The sequence below is a fragment of the Vanessa cardui genome, chromosome 3, assembly GCF_905220365.1.
Source record: "Vanessa cardui chromosome 3, ilVanCard2.1, whole genome shotgun sequence".
NCBI classification, from domain to species: Eukaryota; Metazoa; Arthropoda; class Insecta; order Lepidoptera; family Nymphalidae; genus Vanessa; species Vanessa cardui.
Genome location: NC_061125.1, coordinates 6,259,549 through 6,279,841, shown reverse-complemented (window position 1 = coordinate 6,279,841; position 20,293 = coordinate 6,259,549). Strand labels below are relative to the sequence as shown.

Sequence of the window (20,293 nt, the reverse complement as noted above, 5' to 3'; positions counted from 1 at the left end):
TTGACCTCAGTCATATCGCAGTGAGCATTGTTCACGAATTCTTTTGTGCTGACTGACAATTGAGCGTGTCATAAATTGAACATACATCAATGTCAATGTTGCGATAGAAAGTTTCATCGGCTTATTTGTGAATGCACACTGCTTCTTCAACTCTATCCTACTTGGATGATAGATTATTCGATATGAATTTCGTGTTCGTTACATTTGTTTATTGCGAAATAATTTTCACCTATGTAACGTAATTAGTACACGGAAGCTTTTAAACAGAATTCCGTATAGCGATTAATTAGTAATCACTTCGGACGGCCTATTGTTGCGCCATCCGATTGACGGTTGTTATCGCTCCTCCCCATTACACGGTATAAATTAAAGTCGCCGTGTCGTATTTCCATCTCGACTTCCATGCTGCATCGATAAAACTATCCTGTCATATCGAACGAACGTGCCCGCAGTAATAAATACTTGTTTTAGATTAATCATATCCGTCCAGTCTGCGCTCACGCATAAATAAGCAGGTGTTCATAAACATAAATACATTCTATCGTAAAGTTGCGGCCATAACAAGCGTAATTGCTTCGACGCACGATCCCAAGTCAACTTAAATAACACGAACAAAAAATCGAAAGACCGGTTCTACTCGCCATAAAATGGTTTCGGGGCGTTTCGTGCGATGAATATTCATTTAGTTATACATCTACATATACACGAACATGAGATTCGTGATGACGCATCCCAACCAAAGCCTGTTATCGCTTCGGTTAAGTTGGCCTTTTTCTCAATGTTATTTTTAGCGTGGATCAATAGGCACTAGTCATATCGATTCGCGGAATGAATGGCAAATAACACGACGACAGACATGAGCTATTGAATATTTTATGCTACAATGTTCAACGGAAATAAAATTAGTTTCATAATTTATAGCGAATATACTCAGGAAATTAAAATATGTCACTATAAAACATTCGTCAGGGCTACATTCACACAAGACTTATTGAATCAGTAGTTAATGTTGAAGACAAAAAACCTTAAATTAAAATGTTAAATAACAAACATTGAGATAAATAAACGAGGTATAATATTTGGTACCGTACGTTTTAAAAAACAGATTTAACGAAAGTACGAAATGAATAAGAAAATAAAACGAATAAAGATTTATGTAAAAACGCTTATCGAAAAAGATGTGACCCCGTTACTCGGACGCCTAATTGAAATTTAGATGTGGAAATAATAATAACAAATGTATTTGTCGTCCGCTATGACCTCTGATTTTTTAAGCCAGTCCAGTGTGAAGTATAAGTGGTCCATACATACGCAGATGTCGCTTGGACAAACAAAGATACTGATTTGAATGTGAAATTAGGGACGCTGATCTCGATTTTTAAATATAAACACGTTTAAGACATTCTGGTAAGAGTCGGTGTGCACAATTTTATTGTTATTTCTAAACCAGAAACTTTGAAATTTTTATATAACAATCAATTCATTACTAAAATTGTACCAGGTATTATGAAATACGTTGTAGATTAGTTTGTTTAATTTTATATTAATGATAATAAAATTGCATCAGAAGTTCTACTAAACCTTACTTTGCAAAACGCTTTTGTATAGATTCCAAGTAACATGATTATTATATCTTTTTTTTCTAGTTCTCTTACACGGCTAAAACCTCTTTCGTGTTTTTACAATAAAAATACTGAGTGACTAATATACTTTACTATATTCATTATCCTGAATATCACAGGAGTGGGCGCACCCTTAGATACAACGTGACATTAAAAAAACATGAAACGTTGCGTTACGATGACGACAGTGGTACGCCGGGAATTTGGTATTAAAATCGTTTGAACGTGCAACATTCTTAATATATGCCCATTGAATTATTTATTCTATTCTAGAATGTGTAATATAGATGCAAAGTGTAATAACATAAGGTTTACCTTTTTTATTAATCTCAACGGATTCACGTTCTGGTGATAAACCTGAAACAAAATACAAATTGTTAGTACGACAAAAATAGACTTTAGTACAAACCTTAAGCACATAAATTGAAACAAAACACAGATATTGGATGAAACGATGAAAATAGATGAAAATTTTCGTTCTCAAAATAAACAGACGTTACTGAAACGTTTCGTCAAAGCAAAAGTTCAATATTTATTCACGGAATATTTATAAAGTTGCCAAGAATGACGGGCGCGGACCAGTTACAGTAACCTGTTTCGGCAAGTAAAAGGTATGAAAATAAACAACCTCTCTTTATTTACTTATGTTATTTGTTCATTTTATCTCGGCCGTTTCTGGTCATATAGATATTTTGATGAGATTCTCTCTGCTTTTATTTTCCACGTTTGCGATATAAATTTAAATAATATCTAAATAAAATGTGAAACATATACCTACTACGGATGTACATAGATCTTACATCTTGATTGTGGTTTTACGTTAAAGCAAGGTGGTCGGAAAGGCTACACTAGCATGATATCTATTTCTGTCTCCCGCATCGATTGTCAACCATTTCGCAGCTGGCGGTAGGGTATTAACCCATAAAGCGATGTGCATCAGGGAACTAATGACTTTGTGATACGCGCTTATATTTTCCTTATACTTTCTTTTCTGGAGATAAAAAATCTAATGAAAATATCAGCTTTATTACTGATTTCTGTACAAACAAATAACTTGTTTCAAGTTACCATAATTAATTTACGATACATATACAGTGAACAATAAATTTCCTGCAAACCGGTCATCAATTTCATCAGGTATACCTACTATTATATCCAATGCACCCGTCGAGCCGTTGCTACTCGACATGTTCTTTATCGCAATTAACCTTATTTCCCTTTCCATCGTATAAACCGTGACCAAATTTGGACTGGACTTGAGAGACAGGCAATTAATTCATCGAAAAAACAGATATCCATAATTGAAGTGTAGGCGTAAATCGAGAAAACAGCTGGCTATTTATTGCTCGCATGACTTACTTGACATTTTATAGAAACCTGTTTATAAGTTATGCAATAGAAAAAGACACTTAATGATATGCAACGACTGCCGAGTGCTGACTGCTCAGTACAATCACCTGCCAATCGATGTGAAATATGTCGCATACATTTATGTTATGAGTGCGATTATTTTTTATTTAAAATCTTGTATGGGAAGTATATTAATATATTCAATATATTCATTGAAATAAAATGAAACAAGTTTCTAATATTGATTGTGTGTCTATTAAAATATATTAATAAATTTAAATTTAATTTATTATATTTTAAATACATGTAACTAGCACTAACCAGTCGTGGCTTCGCGAAAGGTAAATAAAATATATTAGTGCGAGATGCTTCTCTAATCTAAAAAAATGAAGACTTTGAACAAATCAATTTAAGGAAGTAAATATTAGTAATACATAAATCAGTTTTTTTTAAATATACACACATTATAAACACACATTTATAACCTTTAAAATTATGTAACATGCGTAAATTCCTATGATCGATTCAGGTAACCATTTTAAAATAACTGTTATACTATGCCATTATTTTGTGGTTCTGACTAATAAACAGCCAGCATACTTGAGGGAGGCCAAAAAAACACGCTGTTTTTCCCTTAAAGGTACCGCGGGAGCCTTTCTTGATCGGTATGTGGCCTGACCACTCGCACAACTGGTTAGAACGTGAGAATGGAGCCCACAGCGTGCATTGCCCGATATACCCCCTGGGTGTTATGCTGAACTAATTTCACTCGAGCAAACTTAATAATAATAATCATTCTATTCTCAAGTTTGTAATAAGAATGAGAGTTTGAAATAATATGAAAATTTATTACTGTTATTATTGGTTGTGAAAATGTTAGAATCGTTAAGGTTAAAGTATACATATATATACATAATGGAAAGATATATATGAAAAATATAAGGTTTGAATGCTAATTTAGTGTAACTCTGTACACAGCCACAGAAAATATATCTATCCAATTTCGATACAAGTGATTCTTATCCACGGAACAGTGTAGTATCGTGATATAATTTAACCTTTATTGAAACGATGAATTATATTTGATTTTTACTTTATATTGCGAACTGCAATAAACAACGCTGGATTTTCAACATTCATATTTGAGTTTTCTTTTATCCATAGTTATTAAATGATTAAAAATAATTCGTATTTATATTTCTCCGTTCAAAAAGTGGACACTTTGAAATATAATGTAAATCGAAAACAAGACAAACATTAACTGAATATATAATAATATGAAAAAAGTACAGAACGAAAACTTTAAATTACTAAACAAATGTATACATTAATTTCTCATACATCCAGATCTGTTTATCGTCAATTAAACCGGCGATGATGAGTAGGTATTGAAGAACGAGACTGCACTTGGCAAACCTCCTTGTTGTAAAACAGAGAAATAATAATTTAGAGAGGTCTGGTGCGGCTTGATACGAACTAAAAATAGCAATGTTTTCATAAACCCAATATGAGTTTACGCAGAGCTAGCATTCGCGGGAATGAGGTCAAACGAGTTGGCATACGTTCTCTCTGTCTTGGGGCGTTCTGTTGAACAGCAACATCAACAAATACATAACTAACAGTTCAAAGAGTGACTCAGAGACAAAAGAAATGAAACAATAAACCGTCATAGCCATTTGTAGCTATTACATTTAAATAATTTTATAGAAGTATCTAAATACACTTACAAGTACACTTGGACATCAATTACTGAACCCTTGTTATTCAACATAACGTATGTTAACGGGCAGTATTAATTTATTAATAATAATTACAAATAACAATTTATCATATTATTACGTACATTTTCATTTAAATTTTCAACATACATACATACATACATACAAACATAAATAACATAGTTTTTATTTACAAAACAAGTTATAAGATAAAAATATAAATGTTTAGCATAATGAGGTCATACCTAATAAAAAGTCAAAATGTTAAAAAATATGTACTTCCGATAACTAAAACGTATATGTATAACACATTAACACACGAATTTTAAAGGTAGCTGATAAGTAGTTGGCCATGAATTAAAATAAAGTGTCTTAACGATATCTTTTTGTACCATGGTTGTATTTTTCGTTTTTTTTTAAATAATAGTAGTAACCACTAAAATTCCTCTTTATCCGTAAGTCATAAAGCGTGTGTTAGTAGTAGTGGGGACAACAATAGCCTAAGGGGTCAGGATCGTACCTGCAAATTTTTACATCGTTAGGTGGCCCGTAAATCATTGTGCTATTTTCGGATATCATGAAATATGTTTTTAGTAGTGTGCCGCTTCACATGCGATCAAATCACATGTACATTAAAATAAATCAATATTGTTGATGATATCAACAATTATTGTAAATATATTGGAACAATGTTGATACACAAAAAATACTGTAATTATATCAATTTTATAATTGTACTGACAAACATTCTATCTGTCCTCAAACATTATATTGCGAATAAGGAAAATCAATGCTTATTGTATTGTTAGTACTTGTTGAATTCCGTTTTGAAATATGAGTATAGTCAGAAGGGACGTAAAATCTCAAATCATATAAGAAGAGATGGTTAAATATTTCTTATGGCTGCAGTGGTGACCACTTACTATCAGGTGGGCCACGTTAGTGGTCTATACTCCGTGGTACGCCTACCTTTGCTATAAAAAATAATATTAAGTATTTTATCCTAGTGTACTTTGACAAACTCATAAACAAACAATATTTTAAGTGTCTGGGGAATATGGGCTTTATCGGAAGGCAAATTCGTCAATCCTTAAATCATACGCGAATGTATAATTCAAGAATTGTTTGCAATTTAAATTTGCGATCATTAAGTTTTATCTATGCGGATAGGACATTAGTAACTATGGAATGTAATCAGATCAAGGTGGAAGAAATCCTCTCAACGTAAGAACATAATTCTAGGTGAGTTGAATTTAAATTATTTGCGTCAATCGGATATCATCATTCAATTCAGTCCGAGTCAAGTGCTAAACTTCGTATTAAAATTGCAAATTCTCTGAATAGCAAAGTATTGGATCGTCGATAAATATTAAATAATTATGTAACTGGTTGGGTTAAACAATGATAACGGGCCAGCTTCATTAACAATATTATAATATAGACACTTAACGCTGAATACATATGTAAGTACATAACAGAAAAGTTCCCATGAACTTGAATGGTGTATTAAAAAATCTCTACGTGTATCACAGGACCAATAAAGGTCGTTGCTAACCCACGCGAGCTCTATTCCCATGGCCGTCGGAAACAATAACAGATTTGCGAGTCTCGAGCGCATAAAGTGGAGAACAATCGGTCGAGTGGAAACCAGAGAGCGATATAAATCAAAGTAAGCATTGCGTGCACCGGCCGGCCATAGATCCTCGAGTTTCGTTTCTACACGCCTTCCCGTCGCGCCGCTTATAATTACCGAGTACTTTCGCCAACCAACCGCTTGACGCCATCTTGCTATTTATACTGCAAAATGGCGGCGCTTACAGCACGTGTTCCTTTTAGTTATTTAAAGAAATTGAAGTCGCTGCAGGAACTTAAAATAAGTGAGTAAACTTTGACAAAGCGTTCAAATAAGTTGATTATTAGTTGTGAACAAGGTCTCGCTGAATTTACATTGAATAGGAAGCCGTTAAGTTGCGATGTAACTGAGCGGCAATGAAGGTCACCTTGGCCAACCGACCGTAGTGTTTATCTTTATATCAGACCGACATACATTAATAACTAATCAATTTGTTAACTTTTGGTAATACATTTTATTTCAATAATAACTATATACTTTCTTTTATTTACATATAAAATATAGTGAAATTCAAATAATTAATTACAAAGTTATACAGTAACGATAAAAATACAAAACAAACCTCAATCTTAAAATGCCTATTTAAACTTTTCTCTCATAAGAATAATATATCAAAAAAAATGTTAATAAAATAGTTAATTCAATGTGTGTTACGATCTTCCGTCTATCTTGTGTAACTAGAGATAACAAAATCGCACAACATATGACAATAATTATATTTCGTTGTTTCATTCTTCAGATATAATTAACTAGGTAGTCCTTCTAACCTACAAGGTAACGTCGCATATTTAAGAGATTTTTTTTTTTTTTTTACTGTGGTACATAATAAAAAATAATTTTTCGTGTACCTACATTATTTCCTTCATCGTTACTGCGCTCAGTATTAGCCTCATTCTTTTTTCATGCGAGGTAACGATCGCACGCGCTCTTCAAATATAAGAAAGTTTATCATTACAAGGACATAATGCCGAAACGAAAAAGTCTCGATAAAATTAATTATTACAAAGAAAAAATTAAGAAGTTGGAAGAAAAATGTAACCGACGCAATAAACGTCGTATAATCATTCAATCCGACTCATCTGACGATAATTCAGGTAAGCCTTATATTTTATCTGCAATATGAATAATCCAGAGTCATTATGATGTCTTTTCATCCTGAGTTTAGCCGAGAGTTAAACGAAGGAATGCATACTTGAATGTTGGCCGAGAGTCAAAATCAAGTAGAAAATTTGTTCAATATCGAACTCATTATGTTGCAGATGTTGAGGTGCCCGTAGCAACTGAAAATATTCTGCCACATTCTGAATCCCCAGAGGTTCAAACAGAAGTCTCGGATTTGAGAACAAATACAATTCTCGATCTACCCACCTCGGACGGCGAATTACACGGAGAATCAGCAAACTTGACGCCTGAGTATTTGCAAGCGCTAGGAGATGCTATTAATGAAGTACCTCAATACGGTGAAGATATTCACCATGACTTAGCCCTAAGGTGGCTTCCTATATTACGTAGAGGCCTACCTAAGGATGTCCGCGAAAAACTTGTGACATCTTATTCAATACCGAGTAACTGTAAGTTATTGAAAGCTCCATCGTTGAACGCTGAAATTTCAGCCGCAATTACTGATTCTCTAAGACAACGTGACAAAAAATTAGAAAATTATCAACAACAATTAGGCGTGGGTATAACAAGTATTAACAGAGCAGTGACATTGCTATTAACGGATGAGGATAAAATTAAAGCCATCAAAATACTCTCGGATGCAATTCGTATTTTGTCAGACTTGCACTATCAGGATAGTGATACTAGAATTAAATTACTATCGCCTAGTTTAGACAAGTCAATTTTAAATATTATTGATAATAATGAAAGAGATGAAACACTTTTTGGTAATAACCTTTCGGAGAAGATCAAAGCAGCCAAGACTATAGAAAAACAAGGTTTGTCAATAAAGAAGAATATTATTCCCTCGAAACCTCCTTCCGTCGCTACACGACCTCGACAGGGAAACTGGTCGGGCCCTCCCCGGTTCCCATCGAACAGGGGGGGGCGCACAGGATCACGGATGCGAGCTTCGACGACGGCAACGATACGTCGAACGCTCCCTACGGGCACAGCACTGCTACCACGACCCAGCCACTCGAGCAAGCAACGCACTCATCAGCAGCACCGATATCCATAGAGGTACATGCTGGTCGTTTACAATTATTTTATAATTGTTGGTTAAAAGTTACAACCAATTGTGTTATTTTAAAATGGATTCGCGATGGTATCTCAATACCTCTTCTTAGTCACGTAACTCAAGTTTCAACTCCATATAGTAGTTTTAACGACGCTGATCAACAAAACATACAAATAGCAATTGATAAATTATTAGAGCTAGGCGCTATTTCATTATGTTTAACGAGACGAGACCAATACATTTCTAAAATATTTTTGGCACCGAAACAAAATGGACAAAAACGGTTTATTTTGAATTTAAAATCTTTTAATAAATTTATACCTAAAATTCATTTTAAAATGGAGGATTACAGAACAGCGGCAAAATTAATAAGTAAAGGTGGATTTCTTGCAACAATTGATTTAAAAGAATCTTATCTTTTAGTTCCAGTCGCACAAAGTTATCGCAAATATCTCAGATTTATTTTTAAAAATAAAAATTCAGAAATAAATATGTACGAATTTAAAGGCATGCCTTATGGTTTATCAGTGGCGCCAAGAATATTTACTAAAATTATGAAAGAGGTAATGAGCTATTTACGAAGACAGGGACATACGTCTGTAATATATCTAGACGACATATTGTGTATTGGTGTAGATTACGTAGATTGCTTGAACAATGTAAAAGTTACTATGCAGGTACTTGAATGCTTAGGTTTTGTTATAAATTATCAAAAAAGTTGTATCGAACCTCAACAAAGTTGTAAATTTTTGGGTTTTACTTTTAATACATTAAATATGTCAATTTCATTACCAATAGAAAAGCGAAGGAACATAGTGAGATTAGTTGAGAAATATTTACAATTACCCACATGTTCTATACGTGAATTTGCTCAATTCATTGGAGTACTGACAGCTGCATGTCCAGCTGTTAGATACGGGTGGTTATACACAAAAGTATTCGAAAGACAGAAATATCTTTTACTTAAAAAGTCACAAAATTATGACACTAAGATTAAACTTTCTAAGGTAATCAAACCAGACTTGTTATGGTGGAAACAAAATGTTTATCAAACATTCTGTCCGTTAAAAATAAGAAATTATGAGCTAGAAATTTTTACCGACGCCTCTAGATCTGGCTGGGGTGTATTTTGCAATAATCAACGAGCAAATGGACTTTGGAAAGATAGTGAAAAAGTATTTCATATTAATTATTTAGAATTACTTGCGGTTTTGTTTGGTTTAAAATGTTTTGCAAAAACGAAAAGTAACTGTAATATACTCCTACGGGTAGATAATATTACTGCTATTAGCTATATAAATCGCTTAGGTGGGATACAATACCCACATCTCAATAATTTGACTAAAATTATTTGGCAATGGTGCGAAAAACGCAAACTTTGGTTATTTGCATCTTATATAAATACGAAGGATAATAAAGAAGCTGACCAAGAATCAAGGAGAATAAATTATGATATTGAATTTGAACTATCACCAATTGCCTTTGCTAAAATAATTAATAAGTTTGGACAACCTCAAATAGATCTGTTTGCTTCTCGCACCAATACCAAATGCAAAGATTACATATCATGGAAACCTGACCCTGAAGCAGTAAATGTTGATGCATTTACGGTCAATTGGAGTAATTTATATTTCTATGCTTTTCCACCCTTTACATTGATTTTAAAATGTTTAGAGAAAATCGTTCACGATAAATCCACCGGGATTCTAGTATTTCCTTACTGGCCCTCCCAGCCTTGGTTTCCATTATTGCAAAAATTACAAAAATCTGAAATTTTATTTATTAACAATGGTATTTTATATGATGACAGGTCACAGAAGCAAGGACAGAGCCTACAGCCTACCCTGGGAGCTGCCATACTTTGCGGCTCGCATTCTCCAGGCGGGGCGTTCCCAACCAAGCATTAGATCTTGTTTATGCGTCATTATCAGACAACACTATACGGCAGTATAACGTTACTTACAAACTATGGTGGAATTTTTGTATCATGAATAAGTTTAATCCTATGGATCCCTTGGTTCATGTTGTCATGTCATTCATAACAGATCAGTACCATAAAGGCGATTCCTATGGATCTCTTAACTGTCATCGCTCGGCATTGTCCTTACTTCTGGGTAATAATATAGGAAAAGACGAGTGTATTTCCCGAATGTTGAAAGGTGCTTATAGACTAAGACCTAGTGAACCTAAATATAGACATAGTTGGGACCCACAAGTAGTATTAAATACTATAGAAAATTGGTACCCTAATCAAACCCTTACTTCGGAAAAGCTTACGAAAAAACTTGTCATACTTTTAGCGCTGTGTACTGCGCATAGGTTGCAAACATTTTCATTAATAAAAATAAATAATATTAAATTATTTCAAAGTGAAATAAGAATTTATATCCTCGATATAATCAAAACATCAGGAGCAGGAAAAAATCAACCAATTCTTATATTGCCTTATTTTTTAGAAAAACCAAGCATTTGTCCGGCTAGGACTTTAGTTGATTATATAGATAGGACTAAACATTTAAGACCAAGTAATATAGATAACTTGTTTATTACTTTGAAAAGACCTCACAAAGCTGTTACGTCTCAAACTATCGGTCGTTGGATTAAACAAACTATGGATTTATGTGGTATAGATATGTCAGTATTTAGTGCACATAGTACAAGGCATGCTGCTACATCAGCTGCTCGTGCTGCGGGAATTTCCGTGGATATCATCCGTAAGACGGCGGGCTGGACCACCGATTCGGAAACGTTTGCTAAGTTTTACGATCGACCAATAGAGAATCGTGACAGCTTTGCAAGGTCTTTATTACTACCCAATAATAATTAAATTTTTTAAATTACAATAACATTGTGAGAAACTAATAATAATAAATAATGATATTAATTTATTAATTGTGGTTTCATTATGATAAAAATGAGCAAAACTTGAACATCTCTAAACATCTACCTAGTTAATTATATCTGAAGAATGAAACAACGAAATATAATATATGATCAAACGAACTTCTCAAGTGAAGTTCGATCATTATTATATGAGTTGTTTCATTCGAAGATATAGATTCCCTCCCTCCCAAAAGCCCACAAGTTTTGCAAAAATAAATACTTTAAAGAATGAGGCTAATACTGAGCGCAGTAACGATGAAGGAAATAATGTAGGTACACGAAAAATTATTTTTTATTATGTACCACAGTAAAAAAAAAAAAAAATCTCTTAAATATGCGACGTTACCTTGTAGGTTAGAAGGACTACCTAGTTAATTATATCTTCGAATGAAACAACTCATATAATAATGATCGAACTTCACTTGAGAAGTTCGTTTGATCATATATTTTACGCTCATAAAATTAAACTTATCAATGGCAAGTAGGTCAAACTCAGTAATTATAAAACAGTTGAAGTGTTTATTACAATATGTTAAACATTATTGTTTCCTTTAAATGTTGTTGTTATAATTATTTATTATGACGTACTGGAAGGTAAGGTATACGACCATAAATATACAATAGTCAACGTCTCTTCGGTTTCCTGCTGTTGTGTAGGCAATTCGGTACAGGAAACCAAATTCAAAGACAATTTCTATGCAGAACTTGCAAAGGCGATCGTTTAGTATTCAGAGAGTTTTGCGGGCCAATGGCGGGTGACTATCAGCGCCGTCCAGCGCCTCTTACATATGTATGAGCAAGTACTTGAACACAACACACGTTATTTAGCCGTGACACACATCCACACCGAAGATTCAATTAATTTTCTCTTACCACATATTCGTATATTATAATTAAAAAATCTAATATCAAGTTATAATGACTGAATTGATTTATATTACAATAGAAGAAAAATGGTAATAAGAACAAATGTTCTCAGAATTATTATGATATCATTGTCATTTTCTTGAAGAACAATGTGAATTGTGGATAGTCTGATGTGAGTACTTAATGTGTTTACATAAATGAATCATATAATATTAAATTATATATGAGGTAGATAGAAAACAAAATATACAAGTTTTATAATAAATGAAATTTAATGTTATTCTTCGAACGAGCTTTTGAAATATAAAAATCAACAAACAATACATTGTGTCGTTTTCACGCCTATTGCTCTTAACACATGTTGCCTAATGATACCAAATCGGCATGTCATACTTGTTTATAAAACCGATAAAGGAACGTACTGTTTATTATTAACGTTGGCTCATTTGAAGGAAATAATTGAATCGCGTTAGTAAGATAGCGGTAACAGATGCTGCAAGATGCGACCAAATGGACTTAACAAAAAACGTAAATGCGAATTGCAATGCACAATAGAAAGAAACGAGAATGAAGCATGCGGAGTGGTGGTGCGCGACGTGGGAAAGCGAATGGCGGCATTGGCGGCCATCTTGGAGTGGGTTCGTTCGGAAAACATCACGTGTCCACGCGTCCGCCTGGTAACAGAGTACAAATGCTAAACGGAGCGGAACAATTCATGCGCGCCACGTGCTTTTTTTGTTTGTGCAACATTCCTCTCACTCGCATGCTATTGATTGGCGCACACCCTTTTAACGAAAGATAAATTAGTGCTACTCTATAATTATACTTTCAATTTTATTATTTACACCGTGGTGTTTTACTTGATGGTAAGCCTGAGTATGTATTCCAAACCACCCACTAACACAAAACACACACAGAACACAGTCATACTAAATATTATTGTGTTCCGGTTTGATGGGAACTAAAATATTAGTTCCTAAGATTTGTGGCGCCATCATGATATAATGAATGGTTAATATTTCTTACCACATACCTACGCATCTGGCTACTATGTTTACATTAATTAAGAGGATCTACAAAATTGGTGTACCTACCCAACATTGTGAACAACTTTCTCATTAACTGTTTTTTTTAAGTTAGCGCTACAATAAGGAGTATATTTTAATTCAAAATGAAAAATGGTTTTATATCGCCAATGCAGATTCAGATATCTACATTGAATGTTCGTTTCTTTATGAAGATTTTAGAAGAGAAATCCTAATCCTCTCTAGGAAACAAAGAATAGATCAAATACTAGTAATGATGAATTTGTTGCGTGTGAAATTTAGTTTCTGTTGGTACATAAATGTTTTTCGTGACAATCGTTTCCTCGGCGACCCATCACGCCATGCGTGACTCAGTATTATACTGCTTTGTTATTATTATTACGTTAAAGCGCTGTTGCCAGCTCTACCATAAATCCACAATTTTTTGTGTCTTACTTAGTCCTGTTTTCTTTATGTTCACATACCTGCTTTCGTTTACATTCAACACAAAATTATCTTCTTGGGTTTCTGGAATTATATAAAATTTGTTTTTTGTCTTAGATCAACAAAAATAATCTGAGAAAGTTTGACATGCCTTTTTAAAATCAACAAGACAACTAATCATAAGAAAATTGTTAAATAACGATTGTTCATACAAATTAAAAGCATAATAAATTTATCTGACAAAACAACAGAAACAAATAAGTTTGTAATGAGACATTAATAACATACATAGTGATGTCATATATCTATGTATTTAATAAGATAAGTATGTGTGTCGTATGTACACGACATATTTATCATATAAAATGGACAAGTGCTTAGCCAAATTAGTAATGAGTTTTAATATCTTAATGAATATTTTATCTACTACTTTATATTCTTACTCTAATAGCGTTTGTAATTTGAATGGTATCAAAATAAAAACAAGTCACCAGGCGAGCAGTCGTTGTGGTCCGCGCAATTTGTGAAATTTGATGTAAAAAAATATGCAAAAAATTTAGGCAGGTAGGTAATAAAAAAAATAACGGAAAACGAATCTTGTGAGACGGAAATAGATAGATTTAATCGTGACTTGTAAGAGGGAGATAGTTGTGAGCGCCATCTTGCTTGCATCGCAACTCTTTAGTCACGCGCGGTGGCGCAGCGTTTCTATTTTTTGCGCGCTCTCGTTTGACCTCGTTGGTTTATCGTTATCAAACGACTCTAATAATAAATGGATTTCGCTTGTCGTGGATCGAGAGGCGAGCGGCGCAAGCTTCGCAATAACATAGATAACCTTCAAGCGGGGATCATCTAATTTATTTGCCTGCAATACATTAATGACGGTTCTGCGATTGATTACACGGCCATGATTAATGCAATCGCAGTCACGTTTATGGCTTATTTAATAAAAGAAACTGATTTATTGTTAGAATAATACAGAGTTTATCAGTTTTATATTCGTTATTTCGTTTTATTCAAAACATCTTACGAAGATAATACTACGATTATATCTATGTTTGAAGATATGATATGATAAAGAACAGAAACACACAGTAAATAATAATGATTATATACATGTTCTCTTTGCGTAATGATTTACAACTCATACTTACAATTATATATGGCTATTCGCTGCATAAGTATACTTAATATTTTAATTATTCAATAAAATTCCTTTTGTTATCCCTTTAAGACAGACTCCAAACTTCCTAGTCTAATGAAACTCATTAATCGCAAAACTCGAAGTCAATTAACAAGCCAATAGTTTTGAACTCATGACAGCTGTAAATGAACACAATTGGCTACAAACAACTGCATTAATAAAGTACCATTTGACCGTTATATTATCCTATAAATTAATTTAGGAAATTTTCCTAGTATCTCGATTCATATTAAGTATCGCAATTTAAATCAGAACGTAAATTTCTACAATAAGAAAAGTGCTTCAGTACGTGTGAAGTGTTCTTTGGTATTGCTATTTAAATTAAATTTCCAGAGCTGTTTGGAACGATATCATGAAACTATCTAGTAGACAAGTCAAGGTCAACGCTAACACGAGCCGACAAAAACAAACGCCTGTAATCACGTTTAATCGGTCGTGACTTATTGTTAGTTGTTCTTTGTTGGTACAATTCGAAATTATACAAAATAACGTAAGTTATCGCGTTTGTGTTTCAATATCTAATCGCTTATTGTGTAAGTAATTAACTTATCTAAGACACGATAGATTGTTTGTTGGCACTTTTATTAATAAATTATATCTAGAAACGTCCATGATATAGACTCTATGACTGTTTGTATTGTAATTATGTTATCTTGATCGTTATCATATAATCCGAAAAGATGATATAATTATGTTCGTTCATAACACAAATATGATTATATTATTTTTGGAGATGACTACTACTATATGACGCATACTGGATTTTCTAAAAAAATTATAAGTTATAACAAACTCAGTCATTTTGAAAACAAAACTTGAAGCAATGAATAAGAAGGCACTATAAATTAACTCGGGTAATGTAATACAAAGTTTATTCGCAGCCAGACAGCAATTACGACGGGAACTTTAAGCGGTATTCACGAACACCAAAGAGGAGGCGAGGCGCACAGTACTCCCTGTTTCGGCTCCCATCTCTCACGCCTTCTAAAGGTTCAAGCTCGCAGCGGGGGGCAAAATTGACAAAGTTTCACCACCCTCGGCTCTATCCGATTATTTCGACATCTTTAGAGCTGCTTAACTTTCTTTAACAGATTAAACTAAAGATTTTTTTTAGAACTTAAATGAGTATGTTGATTTTCATAAAACTTTTTTCCAGTGATATATGTATGTAATATATGAAATTATTGACAACTAGCTTACTTTGAACAGTGTATATGCCATAAATATGTTTGTTATATTGTCGTAAATTATGGAGGAAGTGTCTCTAAATAAACCTATTAGACTAGAATGAGGAAGCCCTCGTAGAGGAAAGTTTGAAGTCGGTTACTTGCACTAAATTCTGAAGCTCGAAACTTTAGTAGAAACTTAGCACCTTCAAAACTGTAATATCTGGGAACTGATAATCTAGATAAAACTTTGCCTGTATGAAAGTTTAGTACCTACTCATTATATATTAAATTATTTTACTTTAAATCGCTCAATCCTGCTAAAGTTTTTGTTTTCAAGCAAAATGTTTACATAAAATAAACAATGAACAAAAGTTCACAAGTTATTTTTGTTATAAATAAGAACAAAAATGCTATTTTAAAACCAACAATGCTATAAAAGTAAAACAAACAAGTTTGAAGTATCGATGTAAAACATGATGCAAGATTTATAACTAAGTAAAAATACTTCGGTACGTTTGTATAAAATTAACTCGTTTTGTATGATTATTTACCTTAAAACTTTATTCTGTCCTGTAAATATAATTTACAGCAGATAACTTATCATGTGCTCAAACATATAAGTTAATAATATTTAGTCGTAGATAACCAATTACCTAACTTCGTAAGTTCAGCCATCCTAATCTAAGTTACTTTAATAGTTATGTGTAGGAGTAAAGTAAGCAGATTGGAAATGCTTCGTCACTAAATCAATTAATAATAGTAGTAGTCATACAGGCTGATTGATAAGTAAATTAACTTTTGGTAATTGAATCTGTGTTCTAATGAAAAAATAATATATCAAGATAATAATATCATTATTATTAACACAGATAATAGTATACGCTAAGATAAAAAACGTTAATCAATTAAAATATGTACTATACTATATTAGCGACTAATTCCAGTATCAATTCAAAGTTTTTTATTACCTATTCTACATATGTTCTTAGTTAGAAATTTCAGGGTAAAACAATAACTGTAAATTAACCTCAAAACTCATTAAAAGCCAGCGAGGGAGTTGAGGAGCGTTGGCATGTTAAATGGTGTTGTACGCATCGAACTTTAATTGGTCTCGTTGCATCGGTATGACTACTGCAGTCGATTGGCATGCATATGTAATTAAAAAAACGATAGCATTCCAAGTAAATCTATAGTTAAGGGCAGTATTGAAAAAATAAATCATTTTCTGATGATAATTATTTTTAAAACTTTTCTAAAGCTCAAGTCGATACCAAAAAAAATATATTTACAGCTATTTTGAAATTTATCAACAATTAATTGTTATTAGTTCTTTGATCATAACATTTCACCAAACTACACTAGGAAAGGTCAATCTGAACGTTTGCTAAGAAGGGAAACCATCAATCAACATTTAGTTGATACAGCCACTTGGAACACGATTACTGCAAATTGACGTTGGCGCGTTTCCAATTCTATTAAAATAACTACCACAGACACTCTCCTGAAATGACTAAGAATAGGAATAGCGTAATTTTTAATGACTTTTATTTCTTTCGTTTTGTGTTTTGAAGTTAGTTTTATCGACATAAGATTAATTTTATATTTTTGAAACTTAACATCATTAACGAACTTTGTGTATATATGTATATACATTTTATTTATTAAGTGCTATAATTTATTCATCTTACTACGAATTTACACTTTAAACTTTTTATAAGCTAATATAAACATTTACATTAAACAGTCATAAATTTTGTTGCCCTTGAGATTGCGGCGTACACATTATCTTGATTGGACTGAAGCCAACTTATTTGTATAGGCACTTTGATTTCCTTATTAAAAATTTGTGACTTTATTTATGTTTGTGTTGTGTATTTAAATTAAAGAAAGAAAGAAAGCATTTGATGAAGAATATTAGACGAAAATGAATCCTTAAAAAACGTTAAAACATTATATCTGTAAACATTTAAATTTTTTTTTTCCATAACCATAATTTAATATGGTAGGTATTTAAGTACAATTGAACCTTCGTTTGCTCGACGACGTAGTGTAGTTAGTTAATCGTTTTATGACTTCAATACAATGTATAAACGAATTGCTCAAGTCATTGTTTTTAATAAAAAATATGACAAATGGCATCCATTATAGTTGTCACGTCTGGCGCTCCGCCACGGTCGACAGCCTCGCCTTGACCAAGTTCGACATGCGAGATGTCCGGTTCGTCCGCGACTGCGTCGGGTACGCATGTGAATTGCCAAATTATAAACGAATTATTATGATTATTACAAACCTAAGCAAGGAAATAACACTAAAATGTATCCATACACGAAATAACATTTAAAAATTGAAATAGAATTAATCAATTTAGAATAATTGCTATAAATATATAAACATAAATGTTTATAAAAGTTCATTGAAACGAAAACATTAGCGATATTGTTTAGTAAAACGATGTTTTAATGAAACAGTGAAAAACTGTTTTTATTGTTTTCTGCTTTATCATGCTAATGGAAATTCTGATCCGCGTCAATCGCGAGAGCTTATAAATAATAAGTCCGATTGAACGACATCACATCTGCTTCCTTTCTCACATTCAATATACCTTTCTTGTGGAGAGGCAATATTGCAGCGATGTTACAGTTTTTATTTATTTTTATTTCTGAATATCTTGCTGATTGTTTTTATTTAGGTGGTACTGAATTATCTCCTTCTTATATGTTGTGGGTATGGAGTAATTGTAACCTAAGATTATATAACAAAATCGGAGTGCAGACACCGTTAAAGTGAAGCAACAAAATCAAGAGTGAACCGGTAGTGCGAAACGACGCTTCTTTGTGATAATACAACGACAGGTTTCGAAATTTAATTATTATTATTGACGTATTAGCAAATTATTAAAACCTGCAAACATTACCGGCAATTTTTATCTTTCCTGATTAAATGTATTCGCTTTGTTGCTTCGTTTTAAGTATATGTCTATCTATTTTATTATTTGAACCTATTACTTCGTTTCAAGCCTTCTACGTCATCAAAAAATACGTTTAATAATGTGATCCTGACCTAACCCGTATCGGTTACGGCAACCAGTCTCAAGGGAGGCAACAACACAGCCGATTATATACCGACACAAATACTTGTTACATGTAGAACCTATATCTTTTACCTTTACATATAATCCCATGTGTCGGAATTATTTCATATTTGGCTAATACTAAAAATAACTTTACGGAAAACAGACAATACAATCTAACAGACCATATGTTAGATTGTAACATGTTATTATAGAATCTTACAAAAATATGTCAGTACGAATGTAAGAAAACCGTATAACACTTTTATTTTAAATAGATATGTGAAAATAAGTAGAAATTCATACTAAAATGTATCAGTACGCTAAAGTATTTTCTAAAATATTTTATCGGTGACCTAGTTTTATAAATTTTATAATATGTATATAAATGATAAGTAACGTCTAAAATGATAAACTTTGTCTGATAAGGCTGTAATCATTTATATCGCCAAATATCGTCGTCGGGAAATATTTTGTGCAGTTAAATATGTTTGCAGATAATGAAGTATAAAATTATAAAGAATTTTATACTTTATTATTGTATATAGCAAATGTTCTATTATACTCATTCTATGTTTAAAAACTTGGATATAAGAGATGGTTGTGGAGGTTCTCTTAAAAATCCTTTAAAAATATTTTATAAAGAATTGCGTAACAATATCTGAAATAATAATTCCACAACATCTATTTTCCCTTTGTTTTGACATACTTTTTACTTTAAAAAATATTTAAAAAGATATTCCATACATACAAATTAAGTTTCATTTTTATGATATAGCCATTTCGTGACTTTTTGTCGATTGCCACAAGGTAAATTGAAGTTCAGTGCACATGATTTTATCATTATACCGAAAAACATCCTGGTTTGTACTTATTCCACTTTATTTACCTCGTTATTGGTACCGCTTAGCGTCAACACTGCTATAATTCATAAAAATAGGTATAATCCTGTTGTAACTTAATTATAAATAACACAGATATAAGACAATGGCATAATTGATGAGTTATTTAAAATGGAACAATACGAAACATAGGAAACGAGTATCTAATCCATTTAGATAGACTGAAACAAGACGAGAGAAAGTCAACATTCTTTGAACAAGCTTAGTATCATAAATCCACAGAT

General features: G+C 32.5%; 1 protein-coding gene across 2 annotated transcripts in view; it reads right to left on the bottom strand.

Moving 5' to 3' along the window:
- Positions 1-20,293, bottom strand: part of LOC124543587 (lysine-specific demethylase 3A-like) — a 130,163-nt gene that overhangs the window by 34,773 nt on the left and 75,097 nt on the right. For both annotated transcript variants that reach the window (XM_047121831.1, XM_047121832.1), the window contains one exon: positions 1,938-1,979. In XM_047121831.1, the coding sequence (XP_046977787.1) occupies positions 1,938-1,979 (42 nt within the window). The remainder of the gene's footprint in view (positions 1-1,937; positions 1,980-20,293) is intronic.